Source organism: Anabas testudineus, chromosome 13, assembly GCF_900324465.2.
Source record: "Anabas testudineus chromosome 13, fAnaTes1.2, whole genome shotgun sequence".
NCBI lineage: Eukaryota > Metazoa > Chordata > Actinopteri > Anabantiformes > Anabantidae > Anabas > Anabas testudineus.
In genome coordinates this window covers 16,403,781-16,421,937 of record NC_046622.1, presented here as the reverse complement: position 1 = coordinate 16,421,937, position 18,157 = coordinate 16,403,781, and the positions used below count along the sequence as shown (strand labels likewise).

The window sequence follows — 18,157 nt, the reverse complement described above, 5'->3', positions numbered from 1 at the left end:
AGTATAATCTAGGAGTTATTGTAGCCTTCTGTAAACAGCTGTAGTAAGTGTAGGGACTATAATTATTAGTTTCCTAATCTATCACAAAGACATTAAATGTCTGTTTCACTGCTGCAACTCTACTTCCCCAGTTCTCACATGACTCACACACACAGACACTAGTGGAATCAAAGTCCTGACATAATAGAGAGGACGTGTCGTAACAGCAGGAAAAGTGTTTTTACTTCTGACCCTACAACAATGAACATACACACACACTCCTGGATATTTAGGTCTGTTTTCCTGCTATTCATGTAGCTCTAAACAGGAAGCATACAGCAGAGTATTAATACTCTTTGACAATACCAAATGTACTTCAGGCACAGGAAAAGCTGAAGGGTTCCAGGAAAATCCTGAATTAAACAGGCTGTGTGTAAATTTAAGACTTGCTGAGAGTCATTCACAGATAAAATAATCCAGTACAACTGATAATGATGATGACAGGACTGTGCCCTTACAGAACAAGTGCACTCTGTCCTCTTGTGGCCATTTCTATGAACTGCATCCTCAAAAACCATGACAAATCAAAAATGAGTGTGATGATGTTGTAAGAATTATATAAAAATGTATATTTATTCCAGTAAAAGACTTTTACAACAACTTGTCTTAAAGGGCAAATCTGAAATTCGTTAATTACACGTCAAAAGTGTGTCTTTCTGTGGATTAAACATTTTCTAAATATTTCAAAACCTGTACACAGTTAAACACATAAAACTTAAAAAAGAAACTTTTCTACATTCATCTAAAAATGCTTTTACTTGTCTTATTGTCTACTCCTGTAGTTTCATGTCTCAATCTGCTCGATCTTTCTGATCACTTAGGACTTTGTGACAGACTTTAAAAGTGTGTTTTTCAGGTAAGTGCACAGCTGGTTCATCAGGTCTTTGTTGTGACCCTCGACCCAGTGCATCTCAATCACCACGTCGCTCTCCTCCGGCATCACATTCAGCAGACACTTGAACAAGAAATGTTCAACTGAACCTGAGTCCATGTCCACATCTTCATCTGGTACATGTTCTACCACCTCTTTTTGTTCTCCGGGTATGTTGTGTTTACTCTTCTCACTTGAAGAGGCGCCACTGTCAGTCTGCTGTTGACCTGCTAGCTCAGGTGCAGATGCAGCTTTATTTTCACTGCTATCCTCTGAGCTGTTGCTGGTTTGTGTGGAGGCAGAGGTTGTAGCGGGAGCGGTTGAGGCCACAGCGGTTTCGGAGCTGGTTTTGGCACAGTGAGGCGCTCTGGGAAGCTCTCGCAACTGACGTTTCTGTTCCCGTCGTTTCTGTCGGCCGTGGATCCAAGTGTTCTCCACAGCTGTCAAAAAGAGGCTCTGCTCCTGCTTTCTGCAGGGGACACGCTTGTGTAGCACCTGTCATCAAGAAGACAGACGTATTGAGGTGATGGAGAGAGGATCACCAACTTTTACTGAGATACTTAAAGCAAAATATGCACAATTAATAAAACAGAACAACAAATGAACATTTGCTTTGAACCTGAACCTGGAAAACTCACCCTCAGGTCAGTGAGGTTCTTCTCCAGCAGAGCAGTGACGCTGTCCACAGGGCTGTGGGCAGCACAGCCAATAGCAGACGCCTTGGCCTGGAGCTCCTTCAGTCCTGCCTCTGTTAGTGTGAACGACAGAGGTTTTCGCATCTTCTCCAGTTTACGTTTCTTATTGGGAGGAGACTGGAACAAAAGAGTGACAACCAGAAAGAATTAAACAACAACCTGTGCTGGTGGTTAATGTGGGTCTATAAAACCAAATACAAAACAAATCTATTAAATCTGTTTTCTTATCAATAGCAAAAGGTCACAGACAAATCAAAGTGTGTGTGTGTGTCCATCTATACAGTTAATACCTGCGCTAACAGTCAATACACAATATGATCATTAAGAGAAGCCAGTAAGAGAGCAATCAGTGAAAATTAAAAAGTAACACTCAAACATCAACTCAGATAAGATCTGCATTTATATTTATATTATATAATAGTACTTTGTGTTTTGTTTTGTCTGATATAAAATCTCTTAGGTTTACGTCCTTCATCTTTATTGATGCCTTTCACAAACACTGCTCGTCATGATTTATCTTCCATTTCACCAGTGCGAGTAAAGAGCTGTGAGACTACACCTACACGTAAGCAACAAACATACCTTAGAAATTAAGTATATCTTATCAAAAAATGGCTAAAAACAGGCAAAGACAACACAAGTAGGATGGATGTTCATCATCATCTTCATCACACCACAAGGGGGCACTCTAACCCCACAAGCTCATGAGCTGGCATTTTTTAGTTCTGCTACCCTCTAATGTCACACTGTAATGGTAGCGGAGGTCGTTATCCAACCGTCTCTGAACACAACACTAGTGCAGTGATCACCTGCTACACATTCACCACAGCCAACAGTTCAAGGCTGCACTCGCAAGTCACTGCAGGCTAAAGTGGGGAGACAGAGAGGGGGCGGGGGTCTGCAGCAGTGTGCTGTGACGGAGCAGACAGCATGGCCGACTGACCTACAAACAGCAGAGGGAAGGAGCGGTGTGACCTTCACACTGCTGCAGTCATCTGGAGTCAAGTTTTGATCACTGAATTGGACTAGGATGTGCACTCTGTGTATTTCTAGTTGATAATATACATTTGTTTTGTCATTCCTCAACAGATGTCTCTTAGAAAAGCTACCCACACAGCCCTCATGGTATTTGTAGATGTATTCTTAGGAGATGGATGGAGATATTTAATTAATGCGTTGATGCTGCCTTGTCTGGCTGCTTGTTAAGGCTTCATTCATTTCTTACCCATGTCTCCCCACCTTTTTCTCCACGCTCTGCAAGAGCTGAACCTCATTGTACAAGGAAATCAATAAAATCCATCAAGACAAACCTGTCTGTTTGTACAGAGCATCCTTGACACCAACACAATGGTATAAACACACATGGGTATGAAACCCACATGTACAGTTTTTACATCCACCTCTCTACTGAATCACATCCTCTTCTGACTGCTGCTCTCTCACTTCATTATTAATCCCACTTACCCGCTCTCACCTCACTGCCTCGCTCTCTCTCACAGCCACAGTATGGCTGGTTGACAACCTCACAGTACAAGTGTGTCCAATTTTGAAAACTACACATGGTAAAAGCATTTGAGTACATCTCTCCAAATATAATGTCATGCAACATTCATCTTGACCTCCTGGATGCATGTAAACACACACACACACACACACACACACACACACACACACACACACACACACAATGTGTAAACACACACACACACACACACACACACACACACACACTGCAGAAGCAAAATGCTGCTGATTTCACCTTCGGGCAAACATTGTAAATCATGGTCTGATAACACTTCTACCAGCCCCCATTTCTTTTTAGTCCAGTCCCAAAGCCCCTGCATGGACTCCTGAACTGCCCCCCATCCCCACCTCCACTCCCCTACCAGAGGCCTGTATGAGCAACAGTGCACCTCAGGGCTCAGTCTACTTCTTTTATTCTGTCTACATCTGCCCTGCTCTCACTCTCCACTGTCTCCATCTGCCTCTACATTTATTTATCTACATCCCATTTCCTTTCCTCTGCAGCTTTTACCTGTTGGCAACGAGAATAAAACAATAAAAAAAAAAATACAACAACAACACAGGCTGCTATTATTCCACATTTAAAAGTAGAACATAATGTAACATCACAGATCAAAAGCAACAAACCCCAACTAACAAACCAACAATCATCTTGGAGACTCTGTGACAACCTGGAGGCCAATGAGTCACGTTTTTGCAGGCTGACTTGGTAATATGGGAGTTAAGTAGGTCACAGTTGTGTACACGTCACATGTTACAGTCTATATGTAACATTAATAAGCACCTTATGCCCATAGCAATACACATTCAAGCAGGATTATCAGTAAACACGTGCTGAGGCTCGACCATGAGTGACGTCTGAGTATCTGCGTAGTACAATTTACCAATGAAGGAGGAGGGTTGCATGAGAAAAATGTAGGCCAATCCTTCTGCTCTACTGCCTTTATGGTGAAAAGGCCAAAACAGAGACGGGTTCTAACAAAATGCAGTCCTGAATCTTAGAGCCTCTGCTGCACCTGCAGCCTCCTCCCACCTTCCTTCATCTGTTTGTTTTCAATCCATCACTGCAGGACCGTTCTTAGTTCTCTCTGCGATGCCGTTCACGGTCCCTGTTTTTTATTTTTCTTCGACTCTAACGGTCCAGGCAAGCCTGGCAACTGTTGCCTGGCTACAGCCTGGCAAAAAAAATCTCATATACATCTCCCGAGAGGAAGAAATAAGAGCTTCTAATGGTGCTGGAGGAAAAGAGGACACAGTGTGACAGAGGCAAGAGGGTGAAGCTGGACATCCACCCGTCTGTGGGGAGCAGTTCAAGTAGTGGAATGACCGATGCTGACGAGATTACTTATCTGGGCAGTGGCGTAGTACTATTTTTCAGTAATTAGTACGAAGTATTGAAGAAAATCAGATGCTACCAAAAAAAACTGAATTAAATTAATTGGACATTAGGTCGAGAGCTCTTCCTGCACAGGGGACAGAAATAAAACAAATAGAAGTAAGACTTACTGGAACAATAACATCGTCACAGAAACTCCAGGCCAGCGCCCACCGCATGGTGCGTCCCTGACAGAACTCTGTGTGGGCCACTTTAGGCACCTGAGGGAAGAGAAAATAGAAAATCCAGACAGATTGAACATTTCCTCTTTTATACCAGTACCATTATAGTTTCTGGTTGTGCTGGTATTTTTGTGTCAGTATACTATATATATAGTACATGCTGCTGATAATACTTTTGTAGTTGGAGTTGTGTTTACATTGTGATCTTGTTCTTTTTTATTTCAGTAAAGAAGTTTACTTGGAGCTTGTTCCACCACTGGCTTCACATCTAATCATGGCTGAGAGAATAAAGAACAGGAACAACAATGTGGAAAAAGACACACGGTGTGAAAATGCTTCTCCAAGCACTGCTGCAGCAGAAGAGGAGTCACTTCAATGAAGGTCAGAGGTCAAAGTGCTCTGTAACTGAGGAAGGTTTTTATTTGTAACCAATTTGCTAAATTAAAAAACGGACAGGGAAGACACCGGAGAGGAAACTGAGTAATGGGTGATCACAGCATTAGCATATTAACGGGGCCACGTTTCACTTTACACACACTTTAAAATGAGGCTACACTCTCCTGCCTGGATGTTGACCAAAACTGCACTCACTGTGATGAGCAGCGGCAGCACCCTGACACCTCAGGAGGGGCTGTTAGTGATGGGTGGCTGGGGGGGGGGCTTTTTTTTTTCCATTTGCAGCCTGTGAATGAAGTGACTGGTACAGGACCACGGGTCTGCAGCAGTCATGTGCTGGACTATTAGTTAGGCTAATGACGTTAATGCATGTTAGCTACAGAGGGCCGCGTGATGCAGTCATGCACTGCTAACAGAAATCAGCTCATTCATGGCTCATTTGTGACCATGCTTAGCTGACATATTGGAAAGAGCTGATCTGCTCTAGTTCTGTGAATATCTGCTGTTCTGACAGTAACGGCCGCCTGCTTCTAACGTCAATACACGGTCCCAGAAGAGTGTCAGTTTTGAAAGGGAGGCAAAGATTGTTTTAACAAGCTATTATCAAACCCTGAACAGAGGCATGTTCCTGCATGAACAAACTGAGATCAAAAAGCTGCGGTTGCTTCGTAACTCTCACTGATTGCAGCAGAGACACGTGTATATGTGTGCGCTTGCCTTTCTTCTGGGTCTTACTGGCTACTCACCCCTTGCTTCCTCAGCTCCTCTTTCAAAGGTGCCAGGCTGCATTTCTTCCCCAGCATGCAGCTATACCACCTGCAAGAGAAATCCATATTAAGCAGCTGTGTGTGACTGCGTTAGAGGGCCGGCGGCCTGGGCATGAACTGCCAGGCAGAGATCAAACGAGGCGAGGTGGGCTCAGGGGAGCTATTCAAAGACAGAGTAAAACACAAGAAACGGAAAAACATCTGGGTGTGTACAGTCCACAGAGGAGGAAAAGATGTTTTGAAGCCATCCTGTGATGGAGTCCTGATCAATAACCTCTGCTGTGCAATAAAGAGATGAGGCTGGTCTTAATCAATAAGCAGTAGAGTCCAGCTGGTGAAGATGGAGGAAAGATAAACACGTCAGGCAGCCAGTCTGGTCAGGGTTTGTTCAGTTTTCACCAGATTTCAGTTAAAGCTAATCATCATTTATAAAAACAATAAAGTGTAAAGCATGTATATAGTTTATCCACCACTGTAGGTGTGTTTGATCTGCTCTCCAAAAGCACTGTGACCAGCTGAGCCTCATCGGGGGAAGCTTCAAATTTAAGATAACAGGAATAAGCTTTTCAAGCATCTGCAAGTATTTTGACAGCTTTTAAAGACTGGAAGGCTAAAATCTACCATCTATCAAAGGTAAAGGACAGTGTGTCAGCTGATAATACAAAAAAACCCAACCAACAATGTAATAAATTAGGCTCCTAGTCTCCACTAGTCCCCTTTTCTTAGCATTTCTATTTTAGTTATGCTAACAAAATTATGGAAAGTGTCACACATACACCTTTGGATGTAGTCATATCCCTAAATGTGGTGGTCAAAGCTGCAGTTACACCCGACTGGACAAAATTACATAAAAAAAAGTTTTAACTCGGTTAATTGACAGTAAGAAAGGACACTAAACTGGAATGAGGTTTAAAAGTCTTCAGGGCTGCAGCAGGGAGCAACGTGTCAGCTTCAGTTGACACAATGAAATATTGGACGGCCTTAATTTTCACAGATGTTCCCAAGTTTTCCACACAGTTGGTGGGGGAGCAACCAGAAGACACCCTCCTCCAGTGGCTTTTTCAAACACCCCAAAGTGTGCAGCTGCATTAGCATCCACATTCAATCTTCCCTCTTCACGTTTCTGGAGCACAGGCATGTGATTAGGATCTTATTACCAGAGATGGTAATTTTCATATCAATGGCATGATAAATGAGCAGGGTTACCTCATTTCTCACTGGGGTTCAGGCATTTGCCTGTGTGTAACACTGAGGACTGGGGTGACTTGGCCTCTTAGACAGTAATTAAACTTAAGTGGGAAAAAGAGGGTGGGTTGTAGAGCATCTCAAAGGGCCCGTCAGTGTAACTGGCAGTGTTTCCATGGACACCTGGCAGCTCTGGTGTCAAAGCAGGGTTTTGGGGGCGACAGCCGGCTCCGGCTGATTCGACCCGAGCTTTAAACGTGTTAAATAAAATCGGCTTCATTCTGACTTTCTCTCTCTGCACTACGAGTGTAACATGGAGCCAGACAGGTGTTAACATCAGTCTCTCTCATGGCTGCACACTCACACTCACAGGTGTGGCATGTCTAATCACTTTTAATAGCGCCACTCTGCAGCTCCCTCGGCCCGTCTCACTCTGCTGCCTCGGTGACAGCCCTGGTTACGGGGGAGGGTAAAGTGATGGCCGCTGGAGACACCCCCGCCCACCCACCCACCCAAACACAGCTGTTCCCAGTGGGCTCCCGGAAACAGCACAGGGTAAATGTGTGCCAGAATCATTAAACCAACTGTGGGTGACAGCTCCATCAATGTGCAGAAACCCATCTGCCCATTTTACCTCTTGGAGTCTCCTCTGCACTGGTGCTCTCTGTGGCCATTTAAACCTCTCACAGCCTCTTCAGAAAGAGTAAAACTGCAGCAGTGCTCTTGTACACCCATCTGCCAGCAGAAATATGTAGTTCTGCAGTTTTACTATCTCTGATTCTGATGGTGCATGATAATGATTTCCATCCATCTATCCATCATCTTAATCGTTCTTTCCTGTTAAAGGTCACAGCAAACCCAGCTCCAGTCTATCCCAGGGCGACTCTGGTTTTTGGTTTAACAAACTAAATCACAATGAAACTCTGGAGATCAGCGAGGTTTAATTTTCTACTTCTCCTCACCGCAAGCGTTTCTTGAGCTGCAGACTGTCATGAATGATCCTCTTGACAAACTCCAGTTCCCCACCCTCCGCCATGATCTCTGTCACCCCACCAGTGTTCACGGAGCTAGGAGGAGGACGCCGTGAGTTCCTGGAGTTTACCCCCTGGGGAGAGCAACAAGACAGACAGAGATTAAGATAAAATCCTATTAAAAGCTCGTTACTGTTGCGTAAACAAACAGTGTTTCACTTTGGAGCCGCTCTGGACAGTCGACTACTCTTTACGTTCAATAAACCACATGCAGATGTTCAAAGAAGCAAAACCCTTTTAATTTAGATGCTCAAGACTGAAGCAGCACTTAATTATTCATGGTGGAAGAACACTGACCTTTGCTTCTAGCTGGTTTGCAAAGAAAGGAGGGTTGCACATGCAGAAGTCATAGACGATCTCTGTCTCTTCCTTCAAGGCGTCCATCAGTAAAGTCTTCTGAGGGACCTTGACAACTGCAGAAAGAAAGATGAGACCAGGCTCTTGGCTTTAAAAAATATAACACAAAACAGTAAAATATAACAGAAGCAGGAATCAAAAGCCTGTTTTTATTTTTATACTTCTAAAACCTTGAAAGTGACACAGACAGAGACACATTTTACTAGATGCTCTCAGCCACACCCACCTTTAATGAGGTCTGACAGGTTGTTCTGCTCCACATTTTTTGTGGCGTAGTTGAAACAGATGTCATCCACCTCTGTGGCAAGGAAATACCAGCCATTCATTGTGGCTCCCAGCAAGGGGTAGATACAAGACGCACCAGTGCCTGTGGAAACACACACACACACACACACACACACACGATAATGTTTTTGTTGTGTATGATGAATGGCTGTGATCAGATCAGATGAGAGTTGTCTGTGAGATGGTGCGTTTCTGAAGAATTATCTTCTTAACTCGGGGGCTGTAATGGACAATAAACGTCAGGTGAAGCAGGCATTATTAAATAATTCACATCTAACAAGGACTAAAGCTGCATAATTCAGGGCAAGACGGACAAAGGTGTCGTCCGTTAGTATAGAAAACGCCCTGGAGTGATCCATCAGGGAGCAGACAACTTCAATCTGCTTACCGAAAGGTTCAGGGTCACCAGTCAGTGACCTGAGGCGCACACACACACACACACACACACACACACACACACACACACACACACACACCCTTTTCTCTGAGAGACAGAACATCAAACAAGTTGTGACATGTAGATGGGGATGTGACTGATTAGTGCTGGGAACACTGGAACGACTGGGCTCATGTGTATCAGCTGGAAGCTGACATGTCGGGCCTCCCTGAGCTGTTGGTGTCCACGTCAAGAATAAACAAGAGCAGCAGTCTCTTACTAGCAGATTAACTCAGGGCTACCCAAACATTTTTCCTGTACCGTTTTCTACACTCTAAATCTGTGCGTGTGGGGGGAAGAGGGCCGTCTGCCAAGCAGTTCAGTATATTGTACCGATGTCAATGCCTCTGCGTGGCTGCTTCTGTCCGTCGATAAGGTCCTCCACCCAGTGGATGTAGTTGAGGCGCAGTGGCACTGTGGGTATGAGGCGCTCCAGAGGGATCTCGATGGTCAAACCGAAGTCTTCCTTCAGCAAAGTGCAGGTCAACGCTCGCACCGCCTCCGGCTCTTTGAAATTCACACTGAAAGGACAAAGAAACATGAATGACTTTAGATAAGTTACTGGAACTCCATACATGTGAGGACACAGGCAGAAACATTGAATGTAAAATTTATCTGAGTGAGAGTATGTTATTTATCATAAATACTAAGATTAGAGAAGCTGCTGTGTTCCCTGATCTCAGCATTTAATGTGGTTAAAACAGAGTTGTCATTAGTAACAGGCACCGTGGCAAAAGCAACAGAAATAAGACCAAGGCCTTATTAAGCCTCAGAGCTCCTGAGAGAGATTTCAATTTAAGTGATTTGACCAAACTGCTCTTAATACAGCTCTTCATTAATCCTCTCTCCTCCAGCCTGGTGCAGCTCCAAGCACTGGTCTATATGACTTCACATCACTGTGCGCACACGCACACGCGCACACACACGCACACACACACACACACACGTGCAACAATAGAGGAATAAGTAGCCTATGAATTCACAGCCCCCGCTAATGACAATGAAATGAAATTCACATTTTCAACACTACTAAGACTTCCCACTTTTAATTCCCAGTTCTCAGCACCACATGTTGGGTTTGTTCGCCTTTTCCTCAACATGTTTAATCATCTCAGCTGTCACACAAGCAGGCACGAGTGCAGCAGACAAAACAAGTGGGCGAGATAGGTATAATTAAAGCTTCGCTGGGCGCTTTTGCACCTTGGCAGATGCAATTAGACACATCCTGGTGATGGGAGCGTCTGGCACCTCACAAGTTTGATGTAGGCAGATTCCAGTGGAGAAAAAGTACCAATGGTAGAATCCATCTAGTCAGTTTTATTTATTTATTTTTTTATCACAAACTAATTTCATACAAACAGTTGAAAATGTTTTGCTCTCTCAGTGTTCAGCTCCTTATTGGGTTACTACACAACAAATAAGAGGAGCTACCCCATTTCCGTTCCCTGCTTTTCTTCCAGGCCTATGCAATGATCACAAATCAAAATGATTCATGGTAAATTCCTGTAAAGTCTTTTATTGCACTAAACGCACAGTAAACTGCAGAAATTAAGCACCTGCGTTTTTTTTAAGTAATTGGTACTCGTTTTTGGTTGGGCACCAGCGTGGTTGCAAGATGATGTCACATTGAAAAGTCCACTAATTGGCTTCATTCAAATTACTGTGAAGCCTGTGTTTTTCAAAGTGGGGCTAAACCGTCAATGTATTATCAGAGCCTTACAGCAGTATCTATATATGGCGTCAACTCACCTGAACATAAATTGTTCCCCTGATGAATTGGCCATATAAAGTCATATAAAGTGAGTGTTTCTCAAACACAGTGACGTTTTCTGCGACATCAGAAAGGGAACAGTTTCAACCCTCCTTTTAAAACCTAAAATGACCACAGAGAGTGACGCTCAATAATTTTCCAAATAAACCATCAACCTGATCCACCTCACAGCTAATTGTCTTGTCTTCTATTACACCAGGACTTTACAGTAAAACTCGGAACAAACTCGCCTCAGTGTCACTGAACTCTTCATTCAGGAGTGAAAGCAAAGGAAAACAACTGTCCTGCAGCCAGATGCGAGACAGATACAAATGAGAAGTGATTTACCTGTAGAGTCTAATATCAATCTTACGGTGTGTCCTCGCCCAACGAGCTTATTAGGTTAATGGTCCAATTTAATCAGCTGCTGGAGGAGTCTGACCTCTCAGAGAAAAACTAACACCTGGCTCCTCTGAGGATCTACAACACATTTGCAAAAGACAAACCTGTGCAGAATTTTGCACATTAAAAATGTCTAAAGCAGAGGGAGGGATTCAGACTAATGAGGGAGAGGTGATACATTAACATAATGCTCAGATTTTCCCAAAATGAAAGCCAGCCTCTCTCATGTGTCCAGTTCACAGATATTGTGCCCTCCTTCATTTCTCCTCTGAGGCATCATTAGATAATAATCAATATTCAGAGAGCGAGGCTCGATCAGGCCAGCCCTCTATTTTTAGCCCTTGATGAGTGTGTGTGTGTGTGTGTGAGAGAGTGTACAGTGCAGACCCATCACTCCCATCAGCAGCACTGCGAACGCTGCGTCTCCATGGCAACCCTGCTGAACAGATGAGGAGAGCACGCAAATCCGGCCACGCTGGAGCAATGGCTGATGCCAGACGCAGCGTGAGAGTGCCCGTGGTTTACGTCTCTGCTGCCACATAGATGCTCCGCTGCGTGCTTACGACATCAACGTGGCCGACGGGATACAGTATGGGACAAACAGGAGTGGAAAAGTTGGAATGAAAGCAGATATGGTGTAGCATAACAATACTACAAGTGTAAAGAAAACAGGTTCAAAACAGTTTGAGTTTAAAACTTAACAGCAGCTTGTTTAGGGAAAAAAGCTGGACCAGGTGAGAAGGAGCAGACAGACGTGTACGTGAAGAGTCTGGGTGGGAAGGAAGAGTGAGATTTACAGTAAGTGCTGAAACACAGTAAAGGCCTTTGTTCAGATGGACGTCATTAAACAAGAGGGGAGTTTATTGCTGAGACAAGCAGCTCACTCTCACCTACACGCTGTATGATCAGTGTGAAAGTGAACACAGTAACACACACGCACTCACTCAGACTCAGAAGTGACCTTCAAGGTACACCTATCCACGCGCTGAGTATGCCGGAAAATTTTTGTGCTGATTAGTCACAACGTCTCCTTTCGTGAGCACCTTTTGAATCCTCATAAGACTAAACTGACTGGATTTATAGGAGCTCAATATTTTAAGATTTTAGACACATACACACACAGAATTATATCATTGATTAAACCGACAAATAGACGTACATTTCATTACTCTGGAGTTCAGTTGAATCTGCTACAAACTACTAATTCAAAAAAGTACAGTCAAGTTTAATACTCTGAGTATCATATGTAACTATGTCATTAAATGTGTAAGTTCACCATCCAATCAACCAATCAACCTAATTAGAGGGTCGTTTACCATAAACCCTGTGTCCAGCCCAAACCTGATGATTCTTATTTAACTGGTTTTTACATGTAGGGCACAGCCTCTTCACAGCAGATTTTGTATGAGAAATAACTAAAAAAAATCAACAACAATAACGCCCAGCAGTGAGTTTCCTTTATTGCTTTTCCATGAGATAGTGAGAAACAATCAGTGTGGTAATGGCTCTGCAGTGGTTTCCACTGAGGGCTGCTGTCGGTTACATTTATCAGTTTAAAGGTCATAATTATTCATCCATTTCTCCTTTATTGTCAAGTGTATGTTTAATAATACATCGTCGAACAAAACTGGTGTGAAATTGAACATTTCATTAATTACAGAGGTGAAAATCTTTCCACAGAAGATCGTCTCCCAGCCCATTAAAAATTATGACTACCAAATTAAATGTCACCCAGGCTGTTGAATTTTTAATTCCCATTTTGTCTCCTAATCCCACCCCTCGATCTGCCCGATCTGAGCCCCCCTTCTGCTTCCCCCAAAACTGAAACAAACCAACATTCAGACTATTTAATCTCTTCTTGCCTTCGAATCAAATCACATCCACCATATTTTCTTTTCCTGCTGCCTCTGGCCTGAGCTCGACTCTCTGCCCACTGTTATCAGCCGTCTCCACTGATGATCCCTAAATGAGGGGAGGCCTATCTCCCCTGAGGATTTACCGAGTGTCTCCCCAAGATTACTCTCATCCCCTAACTCACTACTTAAATACTTTAAAAGCCAGAAGATGAATTCATTGGGAAATACAAAACCACACTAATCCCCCCACTGATGGAATGACAGAGTGACGGAGAGGAAGAGCCAAATTTCTGCAGTCGGTTAACCAGAGCTGGTACCACAAGCACAGTGTGACGCAAATCCTGGACATCCGCTCACATCGAAGACAAAACCAATTAACAGGCATCTGACTCCTGTCTCCTTTCTCCTCAGGCTATAATGTCACTTTAAACAGGAGAGAAGTGAGGACGTTCAGATTCGAGGTCTTTTCAGGTGTGCAGAAAACATCTCAGAGGACTTTAAGGTTTTGAACACTGTCAACACCCAACTAATTATGTTCAACTGATAGGAGACACAAGGACAAAGTTTTAATCCCCTAACAGTTTGATAATTAACCATTTTCCTTTTTGATTAGCAAACATTTCATCATTCATACATCACAGCTGTATGTTTTCATTGACAGCTGCATCACACAGGACATTTAATGTCGTCACAGTGGCCTCTTGGAACTTGTGATTCTTGTTTTGCTTGTGGTTTATTCACTGAATGATTCATCAAGAGAACACAAGAGTTAAAATCAGTCCACCAGCCCTCTAACACCAAATTGAACTGACTCAGTTCACCTGCTGAAAGCAACAAAGAAATTCTAAACCAAACTTTGTCAGGGTCTAAACTACAATAAAAAGTACTTGTGTCTGATTTCTTACAGAGCTGTAGACTCTTAGTCGTGTTCTTTGATAAATGGTTTACATGTTGCTCAGTAGTTTTCAGGTCCTGGACTGTAAATATTTGCTGGTTGTCCAATTGTCTCGATGTAGTTTCTGCGTTGGATGTCTAGCCCAAACACTGTAGTCTATTGTTTGTCGTGTGTCTGTCAGGGAGCCACAGACAGGCACAGAGACACTACAAACTGATAATTAACACCTGTCACTAACGGACATCAAGTCGAGTTTTACAGTGTGCCCACACATGCACATGCTCGGCCTGCCATAATATGATTGACTGCCCACCTCAGCACCACAAAGGACGAGCCCACACCAATATGTTCACAGTCACACACAGATGTTCAGACGTGCTACAGTGACACCATGTCTGCATTCATCTGCATAACACAGACAATACCAAGTGATTTCCTCACTGAGCAGACACTGTACCTGTTTCATACAATACTAACAAAAGAAGGAGGAGAGTGTCTCGGTCCTGACAGACGAACAGCGGACCGCACAACAATAACTGTCAGTTCTTAATTCATTCAGAGGTTCCTTTGTTTTGATGGACATCTGTCTAAACTGAGAAGAATAAAAAAAAATCCCCCAAATAGGAGACGTGTTGTGCTAAAAATACTAGAACCGAGTTAACCAAGACAAATCTACTGTGGACGCTTTCAACTAAAATAAACAGGGGAATGGATTTTTTAAAGCAAGTGTCGATATAGAACCAAAATATCTGAACTGAAAGCAAAAGGCTCCTTTTTTTCAGCATTTAGGAATATTAACATGTTCTTTCCAGGTCCACATTTAACACAAATGATCTTGATCCAAACTTTGGATTCTTGAGATAGTAACATATTTTGAATGACAATTTAAAAACTAAATGTACAAATAAAAATATTAAACCTTTACGTTAGCTATTATGTTCTGTTTTTGCTTTTCAACTGTGGGGGCAGCTACTAGGGACTATTTTCAAAATTAATTAACCAGATAATTATCTTTTCCAATTAAAATTGATGAAACTTCCCTGATTATGCCCTTTTAAGGGCTTAAGAAACTTCTTGAAGTGCCTGTACACTGTCATGTTGAAAAAATAGGTAGATTACAGTGAGCAGCAAGTCTGAAATGTGCACGAACAGACCCTCTCAAAAGAAACCGGTTTTATCACTATCTCAATTGATTATTCTACAAAGATAATTTTAATAAGTAAAGAACCTGACACGTATTATCCAACATGCAGACTCAGCAGGTACAGCAGATGTGTAAGTAATGACATTAACTTGGCTACTTTTCCATTGAAGCGTGAGCTTGTTCCCTCGTCCTCCTCTGCAAAGGTTTACTGGCACCCAACCGGAAAATTAGCCCCACCAGCTGTTTATCATGACAAAAAAAAAACTGCAAACATTCCCACAACAGCAGTGGATGGAAAAGTACATTGATTCAATCATCTTCATCTATCCACTCAATCTCTAACCATGTCGACTCAGCATGTCGTCACCTCCCTGAAGTCTAACTAAGAGTTATTTAATATTTGGGGTTATATTTTTTCATTCTTGGTTCCTTTTGTAGTTAGAGGAGCCGAGTTCCTCAAAAGATTCCTCTTCCTTCACTGGAAACAAATATACTAAAATGATTGATGATCAAATGTGCTGCTGATTACTTTTCTTTCATGTTTAAGCTTTTTTTAAATACTCTTTGCAACAGCAGCAACAATCATGAGCTCACACTGCTTGACGCCAATAACATTTAATCCCAACAGGGATATTCTTCCTTTGTTCGCCTGCCTTCCTCACAGAGAACAGCACATAAGCAGCGTGACAGTCATATAATTTGTGTTCTTAGTAAACGAGAAACACGGGAAACTTACTGTGCAGTTTTCCATTGACACACTAACCTACTTTTAAAATTGGAAGTTTAATTTAAATCGTCATTGCTTCATGCTTTGTGAAGGGTCTTTAATAAAGAAAGAGGACAGCTACTGTACTTGAGCAGAGGTTGGAGTGACAAACATAAATAAATAAATAAATCTGGAATGCTAAGTCCATTAATCATTTGTCCAGTGTTGTTCTTCCTGCTGTTGCCAGAAGCTGAATGAGCAGTGCGGGCAGGAGCCAGCAGGGACATGAGAGGTGCTGAGTGGGATCCTCAGGGCTCGACTGAGTTAGCCTGGCATATTTGTGAAAAGCTGTTCATGTCACACAGCTTCAAAAAGAACAGCACACAGCCGAAAAGAATGTGGACACCACAACATAACACGCTCGTAACTCTTTTGAAATATCACCAACTTCTTATCACCTCACTTGTTCCGAATCCGAGTAATGTCCAACTGAGGTCATGTTCAATTCAGCAGGTAACTGAGTAGTTTAACCATTTCCCCTCTTCTTTTTTCCTTCAAGCAGCCATGAAAACAGAAACTCATCATGGGCTTTTTGTACAGTTACATCTACATTTGTGGTTCATTAGAAATAGACATTAAATATCCCATTTCCTTTAAAAGGTATCTGGAGTAATAATGTGAGTCAATCACAAATGGCTGATACCTGAACTGATGATAACTCAGTCACACAGCACAACATGAATTTCCCAAAGGTGCAGCCTAGTCAGGTTTATTCATCTTTCATGTTAAAAGACAAATAGATCATCCTAAAATTACAGAGGGCTTTTCAAAACCCTGCTCTGACGCAGGATCCTTATACGAGGTCACAGTTCTGCATTAGTATCCACATAGTTCCAGAAACAGTAACTGTCCCATATGTTTTTAGCTCCTACACCTGTTTAGTATGTCGTCCCTCCCTCTCAGGTGGTGCTGATATCAACATGCCTCGCAGAAAGTGTCTTCTCTTTCTTTGTTTACTTTTCCCTCAGATTAAACCATAAAACCACAATGGATACAGTGGTTACAGGGCAGCGTCAGACTTTGAGTAATGTTTTCATCTGTTCATGGCACGTCACGGCCGACGGCCCAAATATGCAGCGGGATTTATAGCTATATTGCATTAATAACAAGTATTCACTCTTTTCTTTTTTGTTTGACAATGGTATAAACGTGTATCAATGGAGCTCCAGAATAAAATATAAATCCATATTAAGCATAATATGAGCACTTTAACACTGATTCACTATGTTGAACAAATCATGGAGTGAAGACATAAGCTGCTCTTTAGTGATGGGTGGTACTGAGCTGTACAATTAGTACTGTCTTCTCACACACACACACACACACACACACACACACACACACACACACACACAGTGTGAGTACATACACAGGTCGTCCTGTGAGGCTGGTGTGGACGTGCTGCTGGAAGTCTGGGTACTTGGAGGCCAGGTAGGTGAAGTCTGGAGGTTTGTCTTTGTAGCGGTTCCGGGGATGCATGGACTTGTTCAGTGCCATGTTCTGGTACCAGGAAAAGAAACATGTGAGTGGGTTTACAGCGATACCAGAGACAGAGACATTAGGAAAACTGTCGTTTATGACAAACTAATACGGTGCCACTAGTTTAAAGGAGGACTTTACTTAACTAATTCAATGACAATGAATGATGGTGTCCACCTCACATTAAAGTGAGAACTAAATCTTTCTCCACTTCTCAAACTGGACTAAAAACTAACGGATTCACGCAGCTAGTTTGGAGCAGTAAGCTAACTATAGAAGCTAAAAGCAACATCCTGCATACCTTTACAGTAGGTTTATCTAGCGGTGATGAAGCTCAGTAATATTTTCCGACTACTGTTGACCTTTTATAGCTTATAAGTCTGCAGACAATACACACGCCACTCACGTTGTCCAAACGTTTTTCACTTTCTGAGACTCTCTTCCGGGACGCCTTCGACGTAGCCTCTACGCTGTTGCGTGATGACGTCATTAAAATGGCTCCCGTGTAGTTTTTCAGGTGAGAATTAAATTAACTCACTTCTTTATTTTACTCTTTTTACAGCATAAACTGTCAAAGTGCATGTTAATGTAAAGCCACAAGATAAATTCTGATTGAGCTGTATTCACAATAAAAGAATACATGTTATTATTTTAAGAGCTTTGATTAGCTCTTTTAAGCTATAGAGCTTTCATCTATTAAATGTTAAGAATAAATCTAATTT

The 18,157-nt window shown here is 42.6% G+C and overlaps 1 protein-coding gene across 2 annotated transcripts; it reads right to left on the bottom strand.

The window, feature by feature from the left end:
- Positions 1–186: 186 nt before the first annotated feature.
- mettl16 (methyltransferase like 16) lies at positions 187–17,907 on the bottom strand. 2 transcript variants are annotated; one of them, XM_026340042.1, is made up of 10 exons: positions 17,842–17,907; positions 17,326–17,456; positions 9,477–9,664; positions 8,649–8,789; positions 8,363–8,478; positions 7,997–8,139; positions 5,829–5,898; positions 4,636–4,725; positions 1,549–1,722; positions 187–1,405 (listed from the first exon to the last, which is right to left on the bottom strand). In XM_026340042.1, exons 2-10 carry the CDS (start codon positions 17,451–17,453, stop codon positions 857–859), a joined length of 1,599 nt encoding a protein of 532 aa, XP_026195827.1. In that variant the 5' UTR covers positions 17,454–17,456; positions 17,842–17,907; the 3' UTR covers positions 187–856. The 2 variants fall into 2 exon arrangements, with proteins under 2 accessions (XP_026195827.1, XP_026195835.1); XM_026340050.1 differs by having other exon boundaries at positions 188–1,405; positions 17,737–17,880.
- Between the last annotated feature and the right edge of the window lie 250 nt (positions 17,908–18,157).

Bases quoted from the DNA above. Each gene is read 5' to 3' on its own strand.
- mettl16 (XM_026340042.1), bottom strand. From the start codon at position 17,453: ATGGCACTGAACAAGTCCATGCATCCCCGGAACCGCTACAAAGACAAA. The intron at 8,479-8,648 runs GTGGGTGTGGCT...TTCTTTCTGCAG, and splicing joins CCTGTCAGACCTCATTAAAG to TTGTCAAGGTCCCTCAGAAG. The intron at 4,726-5,828 runs GTGAGTAGCCAG...CTCTTCCCTCAG, and splicing joins AGGAGCTGAGGAAGCAAGGG to GTGCCTAAAGTGGCCCACAC.